This window comes from Megascapheus bottae, chromosome 3 (assembly GCF_031878675.1).
Source record: "Megascapheus bottae isolate mThoBot1 chromosome 3, mThoBot2.hap1, whole genome shotgun sequence".
In the NCBI taxonomy this organism is placed as follows: Eukaryota; Metazoa; Chordata; class Mammalia; order Rodentia; family Geomyidae; genus Megascapheus; species Megascapheus bottae.
In genome coordinates this window covers 6,346,819-6,372,619 of record NC_143511.1, presented here as the reverse complement: position 1 = coordinate 6,372,619, position 25,801 = coordinate 6,346,819, and the positions used below count along the sequence as shown (strand labels likewise).

At 38.9% G+C, this 25,801-nt stretch overlaps 1 protein-coding gene and 1 non-coding gene across 10 annotated transcripts in view; both read left to right on the top strand.

Annotated features, from left to right (window-relative positions):
- Positions 1–25,801, top strand: part of LOC150064885 (spermatogenesis-associated protein 31E1-like) — a 72,186-nt gene that overhangs the window by 38,973 nt on the left and 7,412 nt on the right. The window contains exons 3-6 of one of the 9 annotated variants that reach the window (XM_090329510.1): positions 4,657–4,756; positions 10,542–10,596; positions 11,526–11,627; positions 12,589–12,719. In XM_090329510.1, the coding sequence (XP_090185636.1) occupies positions 12,677–12,719 (43 nt within the window). In that variant the 5' untranslated portion in view covers positions 4,657–4,756; positions 10,542–10,596; positions 11,526–11,627; positions 12,589–12,676. The other 8 variants (XM_090329513.1, XM_090329509.1, XM_090329512.1 and 5 more) reach the window with 8 other exon arrangements.
- LOC150064886 (small nucleolar RNA SNORA73 family) lies at positions 22,992–23,173 on the top strand. Its single transcript, XR_016535031.1, has one exon. It is a non-coding gene; the product is annotated as a small nucleolar RNA SNORA73 family (small nucleolar RNA).

The window sequence follows — 25,801 nt, the reverse complement described above, 5'->3', positions numbered from 1 at the left end:
TCACATTCCACTTCTGGCACAGGCAGGAATTCCTGAATAGAAATCCAGACAAAGCTTTAAAAAAGACCCTACAGAGTGGGAGAAAAGCTTTGCCAGCTATATGTCTGAAAAGTATTTAATGACCAGAATACATAAGGAACTTAGGAAACCCAGTGGATGCTGGTGGCTCATGTATGATTATAGCTACTTAGGAGGCTAAGCTCTGAGGTTCATGGTTCAAAGCCAGTCTGGACAAGAAAATCTGCAAGATCGTTACACAAGCTACTGGTTAGTGTACCACAATCTTCAAATTAATAAAGAGCAATCAGTAGTACTTCTTCAGTACCCTTAGAGGAACATTTTACAACAAAAATGATTTCATTAAAAATGATTTCTGTGTGTGTGTGTGTGTGTGTGTGTGTGTGTGAGAGAGAGAGAGAGAGAGAGAGAGAGAGAGAGAGAGAGAGAGAGAGAGAGAGAGAGAGAGAGAGAGAGAGCTAAGAAGCCCTAAGTTTAAACGGTGGAAATAGATAAGGGATAAAAAGAAAATATTAATGACTAATAGAAGATATATGGTTTTATAAGGAAACCAAGAGTGAAGGCTAATTAAAAGGCAAAATGAGCCAGGTATTGTTATCTCATGCCTTGTAATCTTAGCTACTAAGGAGGATGAGATCTAAGGAGAGGGGTTCAAAGCCAGCTAGGGCAGGAAAATCCATGACAACTTTATGTCCAATCACCAAAGACCAGAAGTAGAGCTATGGCTCAAGTAGCAGAGCACTAGCCTTGAGCACAAAAGCTCAGGCACAGAACCCAAATCCTGAGTTCAAGCCCCAGGAACAGCAAAAGAAAAAAAAATAGCCCTGGCCCTGAGAACTTATTGCCCACAGTCACAGGTCAGCTTGTAGGATGTTGATGGAATCAAAACTACTTGACTCTCAGGACTTCTTTAGCATTTCTTCAGGGATTCAGTTGTGAGAACGTCTGTTCAATACCGTGCCTCTGAGAACGTATGCCAGGTGATGTCATTCAGTCAGCATCTTGCTATGAGTCCTTAAATATTTCATGTATTAGCTAAAAATAGGTTATAAAAGTAGCTTCTTGAAACATCACCTCCTAGGATTTCATGAAATGTATTCATAGATGATACATAGGCACATTTTTCTGTAACTTTCAGAAAGTTTAAGGGTTTTTTTTCCCCTTGAAGCCCAATATGAATGTCCATGAAAGTTGTCCATAGAGATAGAAGATTATCCTCTAGACCGCAGTCTTTGCATAACAAGTGGTACCGTCCTTTCTCATTCTGTAGTCAGTGAAAGGCTGCAGGCTGCACAGAAGAAGAGAACAGCCCGATGTGTTTTTTTTATTAAAGAATTTATTAACATTGATTTTTACATCGTATTTCAAATGACGTGTTTAACAAGCAAGTATTCAAGACTGGCACTTAGATTCAATCACTGGCACTTGGATTTTAGAACATAATTATGACTAGGCTGAGGGTTTGTATTACATATTAATCTATGTAATAAAACATTATGTCTATAGAGTCCTAAATTTTTATGTCTATGTAGTTGTGTTTATATTTCCAATACCATATCCATAGCATTGGGTACGCAAATAATGAGTCATTGCTCTTGTACTGTTTGTATCTAATAGCCACATATTAAGAATACCATGTGCCTTTTGTTCCTTTGGTCTTGACTTGTCTCCCTCAACATGATTTGCTCTAGATTCATCCACTTCCCTGCAAATGCCATTATTAAACTGAGCTCTGGGCCAGGAGAAAGGAGTAATACAACTTAGATGTGATTGGTCACTTTGCTCAGTGCTTTGTAAATATTGGCTTTGTAGAGAAGAGAACATTGCTATTTTTTAAACTATTTCTTTTCATTTTGTCTCTTTGAACACATGAACTATAAAAATGAAGAACCTAGTAACTTGAATATAAAAGTATCTCTCATTTGAGGAAAAAAAAACAGAGACCATTTATTGAATGACCTGAAGGTGATGATACAAGGTATCATGTTTTATCTGAATTTTTTACTGATGACTTTTATGTAGGCTATCTATGTCAGATAATTTTTGACTTTTATCAGCATTTTAATCTATCTATCTATCTATCTATCTATCTATCTATATATATATATATATATATACTATGATTATTGGTCAACTTAGACATTATTCTATGTTTCCTGCTGTCGATCCCTTTTCTTTTGAACTTTATGCTCCCCTTGGTAAATCAATTTTTAGATGATGCTAAAATAACCAAAGATTTAATGTTTCTATATTCTTAGCCTTATTATATTCTATGTATGTATCAACCATTTGCTTTGCTACCTTCTATTACTATTTTGTAGCTTAACTGAGAAATGAAAAATTGTGAGAAATCAAGAATTAAAGTCTGTAATATTGCACCATTTTCTAGGCTATTTTCCACAAGCCTTCCTCTGGCCCAAGTACTTGCTGATGTATAGGATTCCATAACTTGTTAAAGAGAAAAAAATGAATGGGGAGTTAACCAGTTGTTAATTAACTAGATGAAATTAACTAGAGGTTGTTTACTGGAAATTGTGCTTGTGTACTCCTTTTTTCTTTATCTTTGAATGATGGTTTGGTTTGGTTTGGTACAGCAGTTTTGGATTGCTACTTTTGATCATCAATTTAGATATTTCTCCAATGAATTTTCTGTGGCCTGCATAAAAGTCTACCATCAACAGATTCAAGTTCACTGTCATAGACCAGCCATTGGTACAAACCTCTACTTTTAAAACTGTTCTCTTAGTCGGGCGTGGTGGCTCCCGCCTGTAATCCTAGCTACTCAGGAGGCTGAGATCTGAGAATCAAGATTCAAATCCAGCCCGGCACAAAAGGACCTGAGACTCCTATCTCCAATTAACCTCTAGAAAATAGGAAGTGGGGCTTGGCTTATGGGTAGGGTGGTAGCCTTGAGCTCAAGATTTCAGGGACACCGCCCAGGCCAAGTTCAAGCCCCATGACCCCCCCCCCCAAAAAACCCTGTTCTCTTTATACCCAAAGTTATTCAATTTTACTGTAAAGTTCTTAAGCATGACTTAACTAATACTAAATATTGCCTGGCAATATCACATCAATGTACTTACGTCTTTGTAATTTTATAAAAATTCATTAATGTATCTTTCCAATACTGCTTCTCCTCCTTTCCCTCTTATTTATGGGAGCTTATATAAAAGTACCATATATTGGGACTGGGAGTTTGGCCTAATGGTAGAGTGCTTGTCTATCATGTACTCTATTCCTCGGTACCACATACACAGAAAAAAAAGCTGAAGTGGTGCTGTGGCTCAAATAGTAGAGCTCTAGCCTTGAGAAAGACCAAAGACAATGCTTAGGCACTGAGTTCAAGGCCCAGGACTGGCAAAAAAAAAAGTACTATATAGAATAACATTATCAACTATAAAAGTAATACAATTTATGTGACCACCATGAAAAAGCAAAAAGAAATGGGTAATATCAATTTTGTATATTTTAACTTAAATATTCAAAAATATATCAACAAGTGAGAATCATAAGAAGTACTAGTGACTTTTAAGAATAATTTGTAGCATATCTCATTCCATACTACCCCAATTTCAAATGCTCAGTGGTCATACTTGTGGTTAGCATAGTTTATGAACAGCATATGCTACAAAGCACAAAACTGTGTGTCTTTAAATATTTTGTGTTTTTCTCCTTGTTTGTCTTTGCAGGAAAGTCTCTTTCTCCTTTACACTGAACTCACTCAGGTTTTATCCATCTATTTTAACGTTTTACTTTCAGCTTTCTAACTGGTACATTGATACATTATAGGAAATGCTCTTTTGCCATTTTCTTTCTGATTTCATTCTATATTTTCATTTCAATTTTCCATAGAAATTAAGCCTACATTAAATTCTTTTTTAAGTTTTAAATTATTGTCTTCTTTTTTGCCTGTCCTGGGCCTTGAACTCAGGGCCTGGGAACTGTCCTCAGGCTTTCTCAAGGCTAGAGTTCTACCACTTGAACCACAGCACCATTTCTGGCTTTTTTTTTCTATTATGTGGTACTGAGGAATCGAACCTGAGTCTTCGTGCATGCTGGGCAAGCACTCTACCACTAGGCTATCCTACTGACCCAAATTATTGTCCTTTTATTATCAGGGTGACGTATACAGGGGCTACAGTTATATTGGTAAGGTAGTAAGTACATTACTTCCTGAACATTATTACCCCTTCCCATGAAATTATTGTCTTTATGTAGGTTTACAGAGGAATTGCCATTTAGCAAAGGAGTTTATGAGGACAATATATGTTGGTCAATGTCATCTCTTTCAACATTCTTACTCACCCCTTCCCTCACTTTTTTTAAATCTGTAGGATATAAATTGGATTCTGTCTGAATTTCCTCCCCTTTCTCCTCATCATTCACCTCTCCCATTTCCTCTTTATCCCATTCTACCTTTTTGAGCACCTGCCTCCTTGTATTTTATTTTAAACTGTCCCATAAAATTAATTTTATGTGAAATAAATTTTTAAAAATCACTCCATTTTGTTTTTATTTCTCTTGCATGTATAATTATTCAAATGTTTTGAAATGTCCCTTTCTTCCTTCCTATTTTCTTCCCTCCCCCTCTCCCCCTCTCTCTGCCTCTGTCTCTGTCTCTTTTTTTTCTCTCACTAGGACTTGAACTAGACCTTGTACTCTTACTGAGCTAATTTGCTATGGCTGACACTCTACCACTAGAATTATTCCTCCACTCTCAGAATTTCATTCTTTAGAGGTAAGATTCTCAGATTGGAATTTACATATGCAGGATCTTTTAGGTAAGAGTTTGTTTTCTATTGGATTATTTTCGTCAAAGCCTTCATCATTAATTCCTAACTTCAGAACAGTTTTGAACTGGTGTCTTTCCTGTGAGATTTACTTGAAATTCAAGTTTTCCAATGATATTTCAGTCTCTAGCTTCCATAAGTGTACTGGTGTGAAGTCTGACCTGCTCAGAAGTTCCCTCCCTGTTTTCCAGCTCCCACTGCTCTGTTAGCTAGCCCACTAGGCCTCTTCACTGTAACATGAAAGTGGGGACTGGTGTTGACACAAATGCATAATCAAGACCATAACAGCTGGTGCAGAATGTGTTAAAGACAATATTAAATAAATGGAATCCCTTGGGAACTCTTGCTTAAGTAGCGATACTGTCTATATTTGATACCTTTGGGTCCAGTAACACTATATAAAACTTGAAGGACCTTTTCTTTTTTTTCCAAATTAAAATACATAGATCAGGAATTCTGTAGTATCAGGTCATCTTTTAGCCAAGAATGTCTGCCTGGTTTCTGGTCTAGGGTTGCACTGACCATACTTCTTTTTGCTCTTAATTTTAAAATAAAATTATGAATAGGTATTTACATACATACACACTTACACGCTGTACACACACACACACACACACACACACACACACACTTTGTTTGCAACAGAGATTGACTGAAGAATGTCCTATACCAACTTTACCTAGGGTGATGTAAGAACAGACCATTAGATATTCCTATTTGCATCCCCATCACAGTGCCCCTGTTTTGTGGACACAAATGGTGCTAGCCATTTTTCCTTTTACTTCATGTCCAGCATTACTATGAAAGTTTTCACTTAGATCATGTGGTATATAAGTGGTATCATAGTCCTGAGAGTGAGTTTAGGACTGCCCTATACCGCTGCCAAGAAAATCGGTGACAAGAAGTCTTCATTTCTCGAAGCAAAGAAATTAATTCTTCCTACCTATTATTTTACCTATATAGCTTCCAAATGATTTATATGAAACTCTGGCAAATTTTATGTTTAAAAATATGAATGGAAAAAAAGACCACTTGTTTTAACTTCCATAGATATACATAACCTTATTGAAAGCCTATTCATGAAATTACATTATTCAAAGGTACACTTATAAAATGACAGTTTTCTCTCTAATGGTTTGCTGTTATTATCATATCACAAAAATTTAGACAAAGTAGAACAGCAGATGGCCTACATAACGCAGACCAACTGGGCAAAGAGTAAGCTTTGTGTAGTGTTTTTGGTCAGGACTAACAATGAAAGTGGGATCAGCTACAGACTACCAAGATATGGGCCTCATAGATTATCTAGGAAAATTACTGGGAAGCCTCTTAATTCATATGCTTTTCAAACTTCTGCTAAGAAGGGAACTTTGTCAATATCATTATATCATCACTGTAATATTATGTAATATTATGTTGGAGTTTGTAATTGCTGGATCCAAAATTTATATAATGTTAAGTAATTTCTATAGTAACTTTCAGAAACTCTGTGTAGCCAGGCACTGTGGCTCATGCCTTTAATCCTAGATTCTCAGGAGGCTGAAGTCTGAGGATCACAGTTCAAAGCCAGCCTGGGCACTAAAAACCATGAGACTTTTATCTTCAATTATCCACTAGAAAACGGGAAGTGGCACTGTGCCTCCAGGGGGTAGAGTGGTAGCCTTGAACTGAAGAGCTCAGGGACAATGCCCAGGCCTAGAGTTCAAGCCCCATGACCATCGAAAGAAAGAAAGAAAGAAAGAAAGAAAGAAAGAAAGAAAGAAAGAAAGAAAGAAAGAAAGAAACTGTATGTGTATTCCTGATAAAGCACTTGATCTAAAATTTATAATCTCCTTTTCTAAGTACCACTACATAAATTTAAAAATCATTAGCTTTTTTGGTTGACTTGATGAAAACATTAAAAAAGTGTAATGAATATTCATGAGGCATTCACCAAGGAAAAACAGATCTCAACATTTTGCCAATCATTAGGCTAATATTCGTGTCATATTTTCCTAAAGTACAATGCATTCTGATGACTGAGAAAAAAAACATGAAGACCTGCCTTAACAATATTCAAAATGTACTCTTCTCTTTTGCTCACATCTCTCATGCCAATCTTTACAACTAGAAGGGACCAGGGAACTAAGAAAATTCCATTTCAGAACTGCAGCAAAACAGCAAGTTTATTTGGAAATCTGGCATTTCGGTATTTTAGTGAATAGCAACTTTTCATCTGTGATTGTCTCATAATAAGCACTTTTTCTGTTTCCTTTTCTTAAAAAAAATTCTTGTTGTTGTTGTTGTTGTTATTGTAATTATTTTGCTGATCCTGGGACTTGAACTCAAGGCCTGAGCTCTATCCCTAAGCCTCTTTGTGCTCAAGGCTAGTGTGCTCTACCACTTGAGTCACAGTGCCGCTTGCCACTTCTGGATTTTTCTGAGTAGTTTACTGAAGATAAGAGTCTCTCAGTCTTTCCTGCCTGGGCTGGCTTTGAACCATGGTCCTCAGATCTCAGCCTTCTGAGGAACTAAGATTGCAGGTGTGAGCCACTTGTATCCTGCTAATGAGCACATTTTGTCCACAGAAAATGTAAATTCTACAGAACTAACAACAAAAAGAATGATGGAAATAACCTTTAGCACTATCTGAGGAAGAAGAAAAAAGGCATGGCACTCATGAATTCAGTGTTCAAAATGGTACGGGAAAAGCAGATTTACATTATAAGACATCATAATGATAGTTAGCCACTAAGGATCAGAGTAGATTCAAGTCCAGCACTGATGGCTCAAGCCTATAATCCTAGCTACCCAGGGGTTTGGAATATGAGGATTATATAGCAGTTTAAAGCCACCTAGGCAGGAAAGTCCACGAGACCCTTTACCACAAAAAAGCTAGGAGCGGAACTGTGGCTCAAATGGTAGTGTGGTAGTCCTAGGCAAAATATCTCAGGGACAGTGTTCAGGACCTGAGTTCAAGCCTCAGAATTAACACACACACACACACACACACACACACACACACACACACACACACACACACCTAGAACAGATTATTATGACAGTATGACAGTTGGTTGGCCTTGGTTCATGACTACACTCCCAGCTAAGGGACCTGAGTTGTGAGGTTCCTCAGTTTTAAGCAATCCCCAGACAGACAATCCCTAGAGACTGGAATTACTAATGAGCCAGCAAAATGTCAAAACTGGAAGCAGAGCTCAAGTTGTAGAGTTCTAGCCACTAGAAGAATAGCCAAGCAAGAATTGAAGCCCCAGTATACCACACACACACACACACACACACACACACACACACACACACACACACACACACGCACACAGAATGGATTCCAAACTAAACATCCACAGCAGAATTTAAAAGTGAATTGAAGGTAAAACAAATTAACATTGAAGATTATGAATTTAGATTAAAAGGGAAATGATGAAGACAAAACAACACTTCTTTCATCAGAAAATATCTTTAGTTCATCTTCAATCCAGCATATTTCCATTAGACATAGAATTCTAGATCGGAAGAGTTATTCAATGTTTTAAACATTCAATTTAATTCTCATCTCCATAATTTCTGATAAGACATCTATGTACTATAAGTCATTGTCTCCAGGCAAGTTTTTCACTAACTGCTTTTTAAGATTTAATATTATTGTTATTGGTTGTTTTATTGTTGTTTTTAGTTTTAAGGAATATGGAAGCCTGGAAAATATTCCTTTGGACCTATTTGGCTTGACCTTTGTTCAGATGCTTAAACATATAGGTATAAGCTCTTTTCCAAATTTTTGTAGTTTGCTATCATATTTTTTTTTGGCCAGTTGTGGGCTTGAGCTTAGAGCCTGAGCACTGTCCTTGGACTTTCTCAAGGCTAGAGCTTTGCCACTTGAGCCTCAGCACCACATCCGGCTTTTTTTTCTATATATGTGGTACTGAGGAATTGAACCCCGGTCTTCATGCATGCTAGGCAAGCACTCTATCACTGGGCCAAATGCCCTGCCCCTCTATCATATTTTTCCATATATTTTTATTATAATTAATAGAAGGGTTACATTATATTCACCAGATAGAAGGTGCGTTACATCACATACATTGATACCCTTTCTCATGTCTTGGTCCCCATATTCCTACCCCCATCCCCACCCCCATCTTGTTTTCCCCCCTTCCCTATCCTATTTCAAACAACCAAATAAGCATATATACAATATATGTATGTGTGCCTGTTCTAGGGCTTGATATCAGGGCACTACCCTGAGCTTTCTGGCTCAAAGTCAGTTAGCAGTCAGCCACTGGAGCTGCAACTCAAGTTGAGATTTCTTAAAGTAGCTAAAACTGCTAGGTTTCCCAGTGAGAGTGATTCTTCAACTCATTCTCAGACATTTGTGCTACAGAGAAATCCTATTCAAGTGTTGCTGAGATCTGAGGATCTCGGTTCAAAGCCAGCCCTGAGATGAAAGTTTGTGAGATTCATCTCCAATCAAACACCAGAAAACCAGAAGTGGCACATGACTCAATACGGTAGAGCACTATCTTTGAGCTGTAGAACTTAGGAATAATGTCCAGGCCCATAGTTCAAGGCCCTCAACCACCTCCCCCCCAAAAAAAAAATTAAGAAGTTTTGATTTGATATTAACCTGTGGCTTTAGTTAGGAAGATATAAAATTTTAACCTTATCAGAACTTTTATCTGTGTCTGTGTAATTATACTTAATAATATTCCGTGAATATATTCACAATAGATCATATAGTGTTAAGAATGACTTTACCATAAATAACAGATTTGAATGCATCTGTACATTAACTTAAGTAGATATTTTGAAAAATATTGTGATAAGCCAGGGAGGGCTAAACAATAAATATAGCAATATGAACTCATGTCAATTGTATTTAATATAAAAATACTTCTAGGTATACAATCTTCTTCAGCCTCCCCTCGTAAAATATATGAATGGTTTGCACAATTTTAAATGTCCTTAAAATCACTAGAAAATGAGATAATGCTAAACTAGAACTTCATTTATCCACATATACACATTCACACACATAGCTTATATTTATTGTGGGAAACCAATATGAGTGTGGGGTCTAACAGAGTTATACTCGAAAGGCCTATATTGAGGATAAAGGGTGAAGAGTACAATCTGCCTGCCTTCGTGCAAGGGTGGAGTGACCTTTTCGCCTATATTCTCACAGGTCATGACAGTGTGCTTTGATAGTATTCCCAGACTTGTTTGGTTACCCTCTCCCTCCAGGAGATAGATTTGCTGAGAATAACTTGATAGTTGAGACTAGATGATTCTTTATACAAACAATAAGTCTTCTGAGAATTCTTGTTATTATTCAAGTATGAAACTGTAGCTTGATTGCCAACATAAGCAATTACTTTCTGTTCTCTTGTACTAAGGTATAAAATAGACAAGCTGTTTAATAAAGTTGTCAGATGCAGCAATTGCTCTGGCCCTCCCGAACCCCTCTGTCTCTGTCTTATTTTCCTTTTAGCCTCTTAGCCCTACTCTTCGAGGACCCTTGGCCAGCTGGCTCCTGGCAACTCATAGCTGTTATGTTTAAAGGGTGGGAATAATTTGAATTTTACAGAAAAAAATCCAAAGATTGAATACTTTTGTGATAAAATTACACTTATATTTATATTTAAATAATGGATACTTGTTTCTTATTCTGATTTTGGGTCTAGCTAATGTTTTATGAATACATGAAAATACTAAGCCATTTTTTTTGTTTTGCTTTAGGTGTGGAGCTTGAACTCAGGGCCTGGATCACAGCTCCACTTCTGGTTTACTGGTGGTTAGTTGAAGATGAGTCTCAGGGATACTCCTGCCCGGGGTTGGCTTCAAATTGTGATTCTCACATCTCAGCCTCCTGATGTTATATGGGAATTAAATCTTGAGATACAGAGATCTAGCCCCATTTTGAGAGGTCATATTGGGACGCTTTATTAGAAAGACTAAAAGTAGACTCCTGTCACAAAGACCTGCAGCCAAGAATACTGCTAGCGCAAAGCTTTTTTTTTTTTTTTTTTGCCAGTCTTGGGCTTGAGCTCAGAGCCTGTCCTTAGACTTTCTCAAGGCTAGAACTCTACCACTTGAGCCTCAGCACCACTTCTGGCTTTTTTATGTATGTGGTACTGAGGAATGGAATCTGGGTCCTGTGCAGGCTAGGCAAGCACTCTAGCACTAGGCCAAACTCCCGGCCCCTAGCACAAAGCTTTTAAAAGCAAAAAAACTACACATTTGGGTGGGGACCCAAGCCCAACAAAAGCAAACCATACAGGGGAACAACCAGGGGTGAACCTTCTCTGGAGCAAAACTTTCCTGGGGCTAAATAGCATGAGACCTCTGAAGTTCATTCAAGAATGGTCTATAGTACCTCAAGGATTTTTGAAGCTGAGTGAAAAAAAACCCCACCATCCAGCAAGATGCCAAGATGGCCGTGAGGATACAATGATGTGACTTGGGGCCGGGAGTTTGGCCTAGTGGTAGAGTGCTTGCCTAGCATGCATGAAGACCCGGGTTCGATTCCTCGGTTACCACATACATAGCAAAAAGCCCAGAAGTGGTGCTGTGGCTCAAGTGGTAGAGCTCTAGCCTTGAGAAAGCCCAAGGACAGTGCTCAGGCCCTGAGTTCAAGCCCCAGGACTAGCAATCAATCAATCAATCAATCAATCAATAAAATGATGGTGTTACTTAAGCCCAGTATTTTTATTTCACTGATAGGACAATACCTTCCAGTGCCTGCCTAAACCACACTTTAAAGTCAGAGCAAGACCTCTGTTTTTGTTATGGTGCTCCAGGACTGGAAAATAAGATAATATGTAGGTGGGTCTGCGTGTATAATATGGTATAGTTCTGGCAGTGACCAGGTAGGGGGGCTGTGGCCGGAGAAGGGGAAGTGACCTCAGCAAGGGAGAGGAGGCTGGTCCGGGCTCATTGTGTGTGCGCATGCGCCTTGGCTGTGCGCATGCGCCTTGGCTGTGGCGGGGCCAGCTCAGCTGGGACGGGCTGGTGCAGTGACCTCGCTGCTATTTTCGTGGTTCGAAAGTGCATGGCCGTGCGGATATTTTTGCGAGGAGAATGTGCAGGAACCCCTTGGGAGCTGCCAAGACTCCCCCTGGTCTGTGTGACCTCAGTCACAGCCTCATGCGCAAGTGGCGTGGTCCAGTGGACACCACATCCTCTGGAGGCCCGGGCCTTCCCTCCTCGTTCCGGGTCAGAGCACAAGGTGCTTGGGCCCACGGTGTGCCGAGGCCCTGGCATAGCCCACAGCCACCACCCTGTGCCATGCGTGCTGCCCTCCCTCCCACAAGGCCACCTTTGGGGCCACGGCCAGACCGACAGGCAGAGTGAGATACCCACAGCCGGTGCGTCCCTTCAGTGGGCAGAGTGGGGGGGGGACCCCCGGGGATTTTGCCCCTGACTTCTTTCTGGCTGCACCTGGACCCCAGGCCCAATGAGCTGGGTTCTAGGGGTCTTGTGCCCCAAAGGTTAGCCTTGACTTGTGTAAGTTGTGGTTCAGAGTCCAAATCCATCACTTGCATTGTTTGGTTTTTTTTAGACCAGTGGGTTTCTTAGATAGGAAACAAATGCTGACAAGTAGTGTTAGTACATAAGGTTTAGTTGTGTTAGTGAGATTTGCACTAGGTAGTTTTTTTTTTTCTTTGCAGTACCATTTGACTTAGAAGAGTTCTGTTTAAAGAGTTAAGTAAAGTTTTTCAACTTTGCAAATACTCCTGCCCTGAAAGATATATCCACTCTCTTAATACCACTGTTAATTTTACAGGAATAATCATTAGGGAAGCTTCTGTAAGATGTTGATATTTCAGGGTGGAGCTCAGACTCCCTGAAGTAAAGGAGAAAAGAAATATAAGATGATTGGTGATCATAACTCAAAATCTGGAGAAACTTGTCCAGGTGAGTTTGGATTACACATTGTAAATCTTGGAAAGGGAAAAGTAAAATCAGGTTAAAGAGTACATGATAGTAAGTCTAACTGGAAATGCTCACCACATTGACCAGAAAGTATTTTTCTGTATTTGAGGTTTAAAATGGTCAGCTGCCATTACTTTCTGCCTTAGGTCCTACAGTGGCTTCTTATTGGAAGTAGAATAAAATCTAGTCTCATTTCTATGGTTTTATAAAATATTGTCCTTGACTACCATTCAGACTTGATTGTTACACCTTTACTCCACCTGTTCCAGTCATAGGGTCATACTGAGGTGCTTTGCTAGGGCCTTTTCATATTTCGTTTTTGGAGTTCAGTTGCTTTATGCTATGCCTTAATGTGGTAGACTTAAATGTTAAGTCCCCAATCAGAGCTTCAAAACAACTATGTAAGCAGATTTCCTCCCGCATGCTCACCTCTTCGACTTTACCTCAGTTGGTCATCATGTTTTATTGTCCTTGAGAGTACTTTAGTTTTTCAAAAAGCATAATTGTAATGGTATACTGTCAGCCTTACCTATTTTAATAGAAGCTGTATGAGAGCAGAGGTTATGTCTATAACCCTGGCACATACAACAGTTCCTGGCACATATTAAGTTCAATAAGTCTTTGAAGCAGTGTGCAGGTGGCACATGGATATAGTTCTAGCTACACAGCAATCTTAAGGAATGGAGACCACATGAGCTCAGAAGTTAAGAACATACTTGGCAACATATTTAACACCTTTCCTCTGTTAACAAACCCACACACAAAAAAACCCAACAATAAATGGAAATAAATGATTGGAGAACTAAAAATGCTTATAGTTTTAGGGGAAAGAAGCCTGGGCAAAAAGAAACGATAATAGGAAAAAATGAAAAGTGTCAGAACTACCAGGGAAAATGCCACCCATCAAGACCATGGTAGTGAAATTAATTTGGGAGAAAACATAGGTACATACTGAGCTAGAACTGATCAAGAACTGAGGTAAAGATGCTGAGGATAGCAGGTATAATTCTAAATATCTGGAAAGGAAGGAGGGGGAAATTCCTGCCTGCTGGCTTTTATTCCCAAGGAAGTTTAAAGTTTTGGGTAAAAATGTAGTGGGATGTGTTTAACTAATGCCGTGGAGAGGAGACTTGGAGCAGCTTCATGTGAACAGGAAGCCAGCTCAGTATAAGCAAAATGATAAATCATGTGTGTACTTTTTCCTGTTTGAAATACACACCCAGTTAAAGTATGCCTCAGTAAGAGAAAGGGAAGAACTTTTTTTACTAGGAGTTGCCCACATGTTTCTAAAAGAGAGAAAAGGGCATTATACTGTAGTTTTGTCCCCAGAAGTCTTAAGACAACTTAGTGCTGCACACCTGTTACATTGCATTGAGTTTTAAGTGTTCTCTCTTGGGGCACTGCCATTGTGAAAATAAATAGAGAAAGTAGTGTGATTGGGCTTTAAAAGAGAGGCCACATTTTTATAAATGAAAATGAGAAAATTATTTCTTCTAGATTGAGATGAACTATTTGCAGAATAATGACTGTAGTTGGCTATAGAATGTTTTTTCAGTGGAGAATCCTTAGTGTCACCATTTTGTTTTATTCTTAGTTTAACCTTGTTTTATGGCAGTGGGAATATTTTAAGGATTTTAAGATTGAAAGTGTTAGATCTTCCTGGAAGAAATGATTCTTTCTGTTGGCTTTCCTCCCCTGCAACCTGGAATTCCCTGCCCAGCAACCATAATCCTGGATACTGGCATACCTGGGGGCAGTAGAAGGTCCCCTAGTCTGATGTCTTTGTGCCATCCTCTGAGATCACATCCACTTCCACTGCAGTTACACCACTCCCCCTGTATAATCTCTCACTTCCTGCCATAAGTTCTCTTGCTGGACCAGCTCCATCTTGGGCGGCAGGAGGTCTGCTCTTTCCCTCACAATAAACACTCTTCTCCTGGACTGCATGGTGTTTCTTTTCAGCAGACCTAACCAAATGCATATTCCCCTTGATGTTTAGGACAATGGCTGTGATACAGTATATTTTTAGTACTTGTTTTTTTTCAAAAAGCCAGTTTTGTGCTAAATAAGACAGTCAGATTGCCATTTGTTAGCTCACTTACCTTAGGATAGGTAGTATACTTTATGTGCACCTTAGTTTTACCTTTTTTTAAAAAAAAATATTTATTTTAATTGTCAGGGTAATATATAGAGGGGTTACAGTTACATTCGTCAGGTAGTAGGTGCATTACTTCTCACACATTAATACCCCTTTTCAGGTTTTTGTCCCCATTTCCCTCCCCTACCCCCTCCCAATCATCTTGTTTTTCCCCCTTACCTTTCCTATTTCAAATAAAAAAATGTATATACAATATACCCAATAACATAATCAGATACAGTAACAACATGAGATTAACCAAAGGGTAAAAAAAGAGAAGAGAAATAACATAGTACATTAAGAACAACAATCACAGAAGATAAAGCTCTTGTTTCCATATCCTGGAGATCCTTTCATTTAGTCTCATCCTATGAGACCTTATGTACCTAGGTTTTGAGCTATTGTAATCATCTGCTAGGAGAGTCCTAGGTGTATACTAATTGTTACAAATGAGGGAAATCATTGAGCCTATGTTCCTTTGGGTCTGGCTTACTTCACTTAATATGATTTTTTTCCCAAGTCTTTCCATTTCCTTACAAATGGGGCGATGTCATTCTTTCTGATGGAAGCATAGAATTTCATTGTGTATAAGTACCACTTCTTCTTGATTCAATCATCTACTGAGGGGCATCTGGGTTGGATACATATCTTCATTTTGGTAAAAAGTGTGGCAATGAACACCGCTGTGTTAGTGGCTTTAGTATGTTCGTATTTCTGGACATTTGGGTAAATGCCAAGGAGTGGAATTGCTGGGTCATAGGGGAGATCTATGTTTAGTCTTTTGATGAACTGCCATATTGTTTTCCATAGTGGTTGAAGGAGTTCACACTCCTACCAACAGTGTAATAGCAATCCCTCCTAGCCACATCCCTGCTAGCACATGTTGTTATTAGATTTCTTGATCATGGCCATTCTAACTGGAGTAAGGTAGAATCTCAAAGTTGTTTTGATTTGCATTTCTTTTATGGCCAGAGATGTGGATGGAGCATTTCTTCCTGTGTCCATATGCCCCAGCCCGCGGGGTTCTGTCAACTGAGACCCGAGAGGGAACCATACCTAAATGAGTGGGACAGACGAACACAAAGAAATGAAACCAAGACAGTGTTCTGATCAAGGTCTGTTTATTGAAAACCATCAGGGGCTTATATAGAGCCCTGAGGCAGGAATTAAGTTCAGTGAAAAAATTTTTTGTCAGCATGAGTCCGTGGGGACAGGACATAGGCAATTTGGTCGCTAAGATAACGGATCTATGAGAAAGATAACGGGTCTGTGAGAGTAGGACATGGGCAATTTGGTGTTAAGATAAAGGTCCAGGTGTCTCTTAACACAGAGCAAAGTGACTTACAAGTTAAGATAGCAGTCCGGATGTCTCCTGGCACAGAGTAAAGCAGCTAAAAACTATTTACTAAGCTCATCATATTAAAAGTCCTAGGCAACAAGTTAAGAGACCCTGAGGCAGTCTCCAACATCCATAGGCCATTCTTATTTCCTCTTCAGAGTAATCTCACTTTAAGTCTTTAGCCCATCTTTTAATTGTTTCTTTGAAGATTTGTTTTGGAGAGATTCCATTTTTTTAGTTATTGATATATTTTAGATATGAGGGCTTTGTCTGTTGTATGGTTAGTGAAGATCTTCTCCCACTCTGAGGGCTTTCTATTTAACTTTCTAGTTATGTCCTTTGCCATACAGAAGCTCTGCATTTTAATGCAGTCCCATTTGTCCAAACTTCCTTTAATTTGTTGTGTTTATGGGACTTTATGAAGGAAGTTTCAAACTGTTCCAAGGAGACCTAGTGTATCTCCTATTCCTTCTTGTAATGTTTTCAGGGTATCTGCTTTTACCTCAAGGTCTTTGTTCCATTTGGAATTAATCCTGGTACAGGGTGACATAGAAAGATCCAACTTTAGTTTTCTGTAGGTGCTTAACCAGTTTCTGCCAGCACCACTTGTTGAAGAGGCTGTCTTTCTTCCCTTCTATTTTTTTGGCTTTCTTATCAAAGACTAGGTAGCCATGGGTCTATGGGTTGATTTCTGGGTCTTCAGTTCTATTCCATTGGTCCTCAGGCCTGTTCTTGTGCCAGTACCAAGCTGTTTGTGTTATTATAGCTCTGTAATAGAGTCTAAAGTTTGGTATTGATATTCCTCCTGCACTGTTCTTACTGCTAAGGATTGTTTATGTTATATAGGGTCTTTTATTATATCATATGAAATTTTGGATTGCTTCTTCTGTTTCCTTAAAGAATGACATTGATGGGTATGGCATTGAATTTGTAGACAGGCCTTGGTAGGATTGCCATTTCCATGATGTTAATTCTTCCAATCCAAGAGCATGGGAGGTTTTTCCATTTCCTCAGTTCTGCTTTAATTTCCTTTTTAGGTTTTTAAAGTTTTCATCCTAAAAGTCCTTTACAATCTTAGTTAATTCCTAAGTACTTTATTTTCTTTGAGACTATTGCAAAAGGAGTTGCTTTGCTGATTTCTGCCTCACTCTTCTGTTGTTGGCATACAGGAAAGCAGCTGATTTTTGAGGGTTAAATTTATACCCTGGTACTTTGCCAAAATTTTGAATCAGCTCAAGAAATTTGGTAGTGGAGTCTATAGGGGTCTTAAAGTACAGAGTCATGGCATCTGCAAAGAGTAAAAGTTTCATTTCCTTTAACCCTGTTTGGATCCCCTTTATGTTTGCTTCTTGCCTTATTGCTCTGGTTAGGAATTCTAATACTGGAGAGAGTGGGCATCCTTGTCTCCTTCCTGATTTTAGAGGAAATGGCTTTAGCTTTTCACCATTACGTATAATGCTAGCTGTAGGTTTGTTCTACACAGCCTTTATTCTACAGAGGAATGTTACAGCAATTCCTAGTTTCTCCGAGCTTTTAGCATAAAGGGGTGTTGGAACTTGTCAAATCCCTTTTCTGCATCTATTGAGATGCACCTATTGAGATTCTTGTCCTTGTTCTTGTTGATGTGATGAATTATATCGACTGGTGTATGTTGAGCCAACTTTGCATCGCTATGATGAATTCTGTTTGATCATAGTGTATAATTTTTTTTGATGAATTGTTGAAGACGGTCAGTATTTTGTTGAGAAGTTTTGCATTAATATTCATGAAGAAATGGGTCTATAGTTTCTTTCTTTGGTGAGTTCCTGTCTAGTTTTGGGATGAGGGTTATGCTGGCTTCATAGAATGAGTTTCACAAAGATCCTTTGTTATTAATTTCATTGAAGAGTTTGAGGAATATTGGTGTGAGCTCTGCTTTGAATGCCTTATCAAATTCAGATGTGAATCCATCAGGCCCTGGACTTTTCTTATATGGGAGGTTTCTTATTGCTATTTCTATTTCAATACTTTAAATAGGTCTGTTTAGTTGGTTTGGGTCTCCTTGGTTCAATTTGAAAATGTTAATATTGGCTAGAAATTCATCCATCTCTTCTAGATTCTCAAATTTGTTGACATAAATGTTTGAAAAGTGTTCCCTTATGATGCTCTGGATCTTGGTGATTTCTGTCATTAAGTTTCCATTCTCACCCGTGATTTTGTTTATTTGGGTGTGCTCCCTTTCCTTTTTGGTAAGATTTGCTAAGGGTCGGTCAATTTTGTTAATTTTTTCTAAGAACCAACTCCTTGTTTTGTTGATTCTTTCTATTGTTTTTTTGGACTCTAATTCATTCTGCTTTAATTTTAATAATTTGCTTCCTTCTGCTGGAATTGGGATTGGTTTGTTGCTCTTTTTTCAAGAGCTTAAGGTATGCCATTAAATTGTTGGTTTGCAGTTTTTCCAATTTGTTAATGCAGGCACTCAGAGTACTTCCTTTGCTGTGTCCCAGAGGAGCTAGTATTTTGCGTCCTTCTTTTTGTTAAATACCATAAACTGTTAAATTTCTGTTCTGAACTCCTCAATGACCCACTGGTGATTAACACTGTGTTGTTCAATTTCTATGAGTTCCAGGTTTTCCTTGGTGGACATTGGTATTCAGTTCCAATTTGATGCCCTTGCAGCCTGAGAGAATGCACAGAATAATTTCAGTGTTTCTGAATTTGCACAGGTTTGCTTTATGCTCTAAAATGTGGCCTATTTTTAAAAAGTGTTCCACTTGCTGCTGGTGTTGCTGAGTGGAATAATCTGCAGGTGTCTCTTAGGTATAGTTGGTCTATGCAATTGTTTAATTCTGAGGTTTATCTGTTGAGTTTTTGCCTGGTTAATCTATCCATGGGTGAGAGTGGTGTGTTAAAGTCACCAACAATCACTGTGTTTGGATCTATGTGTGGTTTTAGTGAAAGTAAAGTTTGCTTGATGAAGTTGGGTGCTCCAGCATTAGGTGTCTAGATATTTAGGATGGGTATATCCTCCTGAAAGAGAGATCCCTTTAGTAGTATATAATAACCTTCCTGTTTCTTCTTACTAATTTTAGTTTGAAGTCTATTTTATCTGATATGAGGATGGCAACTCCAGCCTGTTTATGGGGTCATTCGCCTGATAGATTTTATTCTAGCCTCTCACTCTCAAAATATGTTTTTTTTTTCAGGGGGGGGGTTCAAGATGTCTCTTGAAGGCAGCAGAAAGAGGGATCTTGCTTTTTGATCCAAGTAGACAGTCTATGCCATTTAATGGAGAGTTAAGTCCATTGATATTGAGGGTTAGGATTCAAAAATGGTTACTAGTTCATGTCATTTTTTTCTATTTCGTTAGGGCCAGTGACTTGTCAATTCTTGCTGTAATTAGCCGGTATGCTTTTTAGGTGCCATTTCTCTGTTAATAACATGTTTGTGTTGATTTTCAATGTGTAGAACATCTTTGAGAATTTTCTGTGCTGCTGGTTTGGTCACTACACACTGTGTCAACTTTTTCTTGCTATGGAAGATTTTTTTTTCCCCTCAACTATGAAGGAGAGCTTAGTTGAGTACAGTATTCTCGATTGGTAATTATTTGTCTTTAGGACATGACATACATCATTCCAAGCTCTTCTTGCTTGCATGGTCTTTGCTGAGAAATCTGTGGTTTTCCTTTGTAGGTGATGGTTCTCTTCTCCTAGCTGCTTTAAGGATCCTTTCCTTGGTCTCTGTTGATCCTGTATGGATTATAATGTGTTGGTGGGATGTCCTTGTCTGATCAGGTCTGTTTGGGGTTCTAAAAGCTTCTTGTATTTGAATTGGCCTGTCCTTCTGGATATTTGAGAAGTTCTCTGAGATGATTCCCTGAATTATATTTCCAATTCCATTAACCTCCAGGCCCTCTTCAATACTGATTAGCCTTAAATTAGGCTTCCTAATTGTATCTTGGAGCTTCTGAGGAGGATCTATCATATTTCTTAGACTTGGTTTGAATCTTTATAGATTTTAGGTTATCTTCAAGTCTGGAGATTCTCTCTTCTGTATTGTCGAACCTGCTATCAATATTTTCTACTTTGTTTTTCATCCCCCTTCCTTCTAGTTTTATCTTCTTTTGAGAAGAACTTCTACATTACAGAGTTTGTGGGGGAGGGAGTTTAAATGAAGTAGTAGATGTAAAGTACTTTATTTAAGAGTTAGTCTCCCCATCACTCCACAGCAAACAGGTCTAAAATACATAGCTACTGGCAGATTGCTTTGTAGTCCAGAGTTGTGAAGTACATGCACATATGTGTGGCCAAGCACCAGCCACCTGATGCCAAGGCACAATCTTTTGAACACCCGTGGGGGCCCATCCCCCCCACACTCACACACATACACACACAGTGCATGCTCATCCCAGAGGGCTGAAGTTAGTTTTCCTAGCCTTTCACAGCAGACAGAACTAAGTGTGCAGCTGCTGGCAGATCACTCACTCCCTGGTCTAGAGCTGTGAAGCATGAATACACATGCCCACAAACTGATGGCCAAGTGCAAGCACTGACCACCTGAGAGGTGAGAAACAACCTGAGGCCAAACTTGAAGCGCAACTCCCAAACACCCATTTGGGAGGCCCCAGTCTAATCCTTCCAGCCCCCACTGCAGACCAGACCAAGTTCCTTTCAGCTAGCCCAGGGCCAAGTGTTCATACAAGTACTTGCTCATCCAATGACCCAGTGTGATCTAGTCCACCCAGTGTGGGCTAGACCAGGCCAAATAAGGACTGCCACCTTTTGAGCATCAACAGGCCACAAGCTCAGGCCATGGCCCTGACAATTCCTGAACCCAAATTTTAAATTATAATAAAAGATTATAAAATTCATGAACAATTAAGACAACAAACCAGATCCAAAAGCCAACTAGGGTCCAGGAAAGGACCCTAGTGATAGTGAAGAAGAGATGTAGAATAAAAGAATCATTTAAGAAATGATGACAGAGGGGCTGTGAGTGTAGACTTGTTGGTAGATTGCCTGCCTAGTATGCACCAAACACTGGGTTCAGTTCCTTACTTCACATCCACAGAAAAAGTCAGAAGTGGTACTGTGGCTCAAGTGGTAGAGTGATAACCTATAGAAAGCTCAGAGCCAATGACTAGGCCCTGAGTCCAAGCCCCAGGACTGGCAAAAAAAAAAAAGAAAAGAAAAGAAAGAAGAAAAAAATAATAATGACAAAAATGAAATAAAAGGAGAGATACAAAAAAATGACAAAGAAAATCTTGGAAACTCAAAAATATGTAGAGATAAAAATAGACATATAGACATGCTTTAATCAGTAGAAACCTTGGGCTCTCCTAGCAGAGATCTACAATAGAACAAAAGCTAGAGCCATAAGGCCAAATAGTTTGACACTAAATGTAAGGACTTTCAGGTTAAGGAAACAAAAGTCATATAATGAGTGATTGTTGTCCTTAATGTACTGTTATCTCTCATCTCTTTTGCCATCCCTTGGTTATCTCATACTGTTACAATATTTCACCTTGTTATCTGATATATTTTATATGTGCTTAATTGGTTATTTGAAATTGGATAAGGGAATGGGGGAAATCAAATGAGCAGGGGGAGGGCAGGAGGGAAATTGAGACCATGTCATGAGAAAGGGTATCAATGTTTGTGAACTTATGCACCTTCTATCTGGTGAATATAATGTAACCCTTCTATTAATCACAATAAAAAATAATAAAAAATAGACATGCTATACACCTCATTAAAAGATGAAATTAGAGGCCGAGAATTTGACCTAGTAATAGCATGCACAACGACCTGGATTCATGCATAGAAAAAAGCCAGAAGTGGTGCTGTGGCTCAAATTGTAGTGCTCTAGCTTTGAGAGAGACCAAAGCGAGTGCTCAGTCCCTGAGTTCAGCCCCCGAACTGGGAAAAATAAATAAAAAGATGAAATTAACACTATAAGAACAGTTTTCAGAAGTATAAAGGCTCAATTTCCACAGTGCAAACCACAATGGAATCCCTAGGTAACAGAATAAGTGAAATAGAATATCAGGAGTCGAGGATAAAAAAGATAAGCTAGAAAAAAAAAAGTCAAAGCTATGGAAAAAACACCCAGAATCTACCAAAGAGAAATCTGATAATTGGCAGACTAAGCTAGAAATCAAATTTACACATAATTGGGATTGATGAGGGGAAAGAATTTAAGAACGCAGTTTTAGATATAGTTTTTGCACCCTCAGCTCTTTCCCCATATTAGATGATATAGCTTGTGCTAGCTCCACTACTGGTAGGAACTAAGGCAGCATGGCCAAGGGCAGCTTGACCTTTACAAAGGAAGACAGAAGAAATCCTAGGAATGGAGAGATGTAGGGTAAATCAGTCACCTGTTTCAATTTGTTGGATCAGTCACATGTTGACCTTCCCTGTGGAAGGGAAGGTGGATTAAGGAAATGAACTGTTCAGTAAATGTCAGCTACCCCCAGAACCAAGAGCTGAACAAAGGAAGAGTTGTCAGGAATGTATGAATTGTAACTGCTAACTCTGCTTCTGTAAACCTGCTTGCCTGCTTCCTTGCATGCACACAGCACCTGCCTAAGGTTTTTGCCTTTGTAAAGCTCAGCTCCTCTGAAGCTTGGGCTGTTCTCCTCCATCCCAATGGTTGGGGACAGATGCTGCATAGCTAAAACAAGATTCCTAGCCTGATGGACTAAGTGCTGGTGACTTCATTGTGGTGGGTTCAAGTCCCATCAGGATAAATGGTAGGCTTCAGAGAACTTTCCTAATCCTAAGGGAAAAAATTTCATCCACTATGGACACCCAGGAGGTCACTCTCCCTGGACTCTGTCCTCATGGTGTAGAGGAGCATAGGACTTAGTTCACAATGTTAAATATGAAGCCCGGCTTTGTGTCTGTGCCTGCATATTCCTACAACTTCCCAAAGTCATGTGGACAGTGACTGGAGAGATAAACCATGCAAGAAACAGTATATATAATACGATTCATGCACTGGGATTTATGCCTTTAATGAGCTTCTAAATGAAAATTTGCCAATTTTCATGCAGGAAAGAAGATGAATCATGTTCGAATTTCAGCCATTAACCTGATAACTTGGTTTGGAGTCCTCTAATACCAAAATTTGTGATTTTTAAAGTTCCTTAAAACCTTTCCTATCATTCAGCCATAACTGTAACATTTTTACCAGTGTCCTTTTCCAGCCATCATTGGGGAAGAGAGGGTTGAATTGTCTTTCCTACTACAAATGTTAAACTTCTGAATAAATTTGGGTTGGCAAAAAACATTTTTTTCACCCACCTAACAGAAACATATATAACACCTAATGGACAGTATTGAAGAAGAAACACTTGGTGGGGGGAGGGTGAATTATCTTTCCTACTGTAAACAGTTCTAGACATAGTATAGTAAAGATATTAGACTTGAACAGCAAGGAAATGATTTTAAATACTACAAAATCGAAGAAGGTGGTATATTACAGAAAATCAGAACCACTGCAGATCTCTCAAAACAAACCTTCAATACAAGTTAAGCCTGCAATGGTATAATTCAAGCCCTGAGGATCAACAACTGCTAACCCAAACCGGTATACACAGCAAAGCTGTCATTTACATTTGATGCTGAAACTAGAACCAGAATATTAAAGGGATTCATGAACACTAAACCAGCATTATGAAGAATACTGAAGAAAGCAAAGTCAAGGAATCATATCAAACAGAAATCACTAGAAGACCAGGGCTGTGAATTTGGCCTAGTGATAGAGTGATTGCCTAGCATGCACAAAGACCTGGGTTCGATTCCTTAGTACCACATACATAGAAAAAAGCTGGAAGTGGTGCTATGGCTCAAGTAGTAAAACTCAAGCCTTGAGAAAGTCCAAGGACAATGCTCAGGCCCTGAGCTCAAGCCCAGGGCTGGCAAAAAAAAAAATCACTGAAGTCCAATTTTGTAAGCAGAGGAAGGGAAAGAAGGAAAATATAGGAAATCTAGAAAATGGCAGGAAATATGACATCTCTAATAACACTGATAATCCCAAGCATAAATGGAATAAGTTCCCCAATCCGAAGAAAAAGAACAGCAGACTTGGAAAAAAAATAAAAAACAAGATCCATCCACTTGTTATCTCCAAAAGACCCATCTCACAGTCAAAGATAAACTCTAAGTGAAAGAATAGATCTTCCATACAAATGCACCCTGCAAGAAGGGAAGAGGAGCCATATTAAGATCTGATAAAATAGGCTTTTCATTAAAATGAGTTTAAAACCTGGCCCTGTCCCTGAGTTTCTTTTTGCTCAAGGCTGGCACCCTGCCACTTGAGCCACAGCACCACTTCTGTCTTTTTCTGCACATGTTGTATTGAGGAATCCAAACCAGGTCTTCATTCATGCTAGGCAAGCACTAGAAGAGGGGCCAGTAGTGTGGCCTAGTTACCACTTTTCTTACATCTTTTCAATACAATCAGAATTCAATCAAGGCTTCAGAAATTATGAAATTATGTCTTTCCATACTGGTAGTGCTGGGTGTTCTGTTGGAATGATTGTGGTAAATTAAATGTTTTAGTGATTTTCTTTTAGAAAGACAGTATTACCATCCTATAGGTCCATAATAATAATAACTTCTAGTCTATCTTGGCAATGTTGTAAAGTTTGTGTAAAGGACAGTAATATAAGTGGTGTGAGTATGGTAGTGCATGACAATAATCCTAATTGTTGGGAGGTAGAGGCAGGAAAGTTCCTATGCAGTCAGCTCAAGAACAACGTGAGCTACAGAGCAACATTGTCTTAACCAGCTGCTTGGAATTTTGCTCAGTGGTAGAGTTCTTTTTCTACTGTTTACAAGCCCTAGGTTCAGTTCCCAGGAATACACACACACACACACACACACACACACACACACACAGATGAGGATTTCACAAAGATGTCTTTTTCCACAAAGATATTTTCCTTTTTCTCTGGTTACATCAGTCCCCTGGTGGCACTGGTTATATTTTTTTTTAGCATATCTGTGACATCTAACCCATACCAGTCTCTTCATGTCACTCAGAATATGGTTAGGAATGAAGGAATAAACAAACAAAAACTTTTCTTTCCTGGTCTCATTAATCCGTATAAATAGATAGATAGATAGATACATAGATAGATACATAGATAGATAGATGGATAGATATCAAGCATACAACCCTTAGATTACTACTCCTTACTGTCTGACTTACATACTATGATTTTCCCCCACTCCCACAATGTTTCAGCTCAACTAACACTTATAGTTCAAAGGTACTGTCACTTTGTCACTCTGTTATTTTCCTTATGTGCTCATTTTTATGATCCATTGCTGGAATCACTCAAGTCTCAGCCTCATTGCCCCTTTATCATGTGTGTCACTTATCTCAGGGCGGGGGGAGGGGATATTAAAATCTCAGGAAATAGACACCAAGGGTTCTTTTCAGATGTATAAAATGTGAGTATCATTTCTGAGACACCCAAGTACAGGTAGGGTATGGACATCACATGGAGGATAAGCTTACAGATTTGTAACACAATTGGGGATCTTTTGAAGATGTCACATTAGTCATATAATACGCTTGAATTCTATGAGAGCAGGT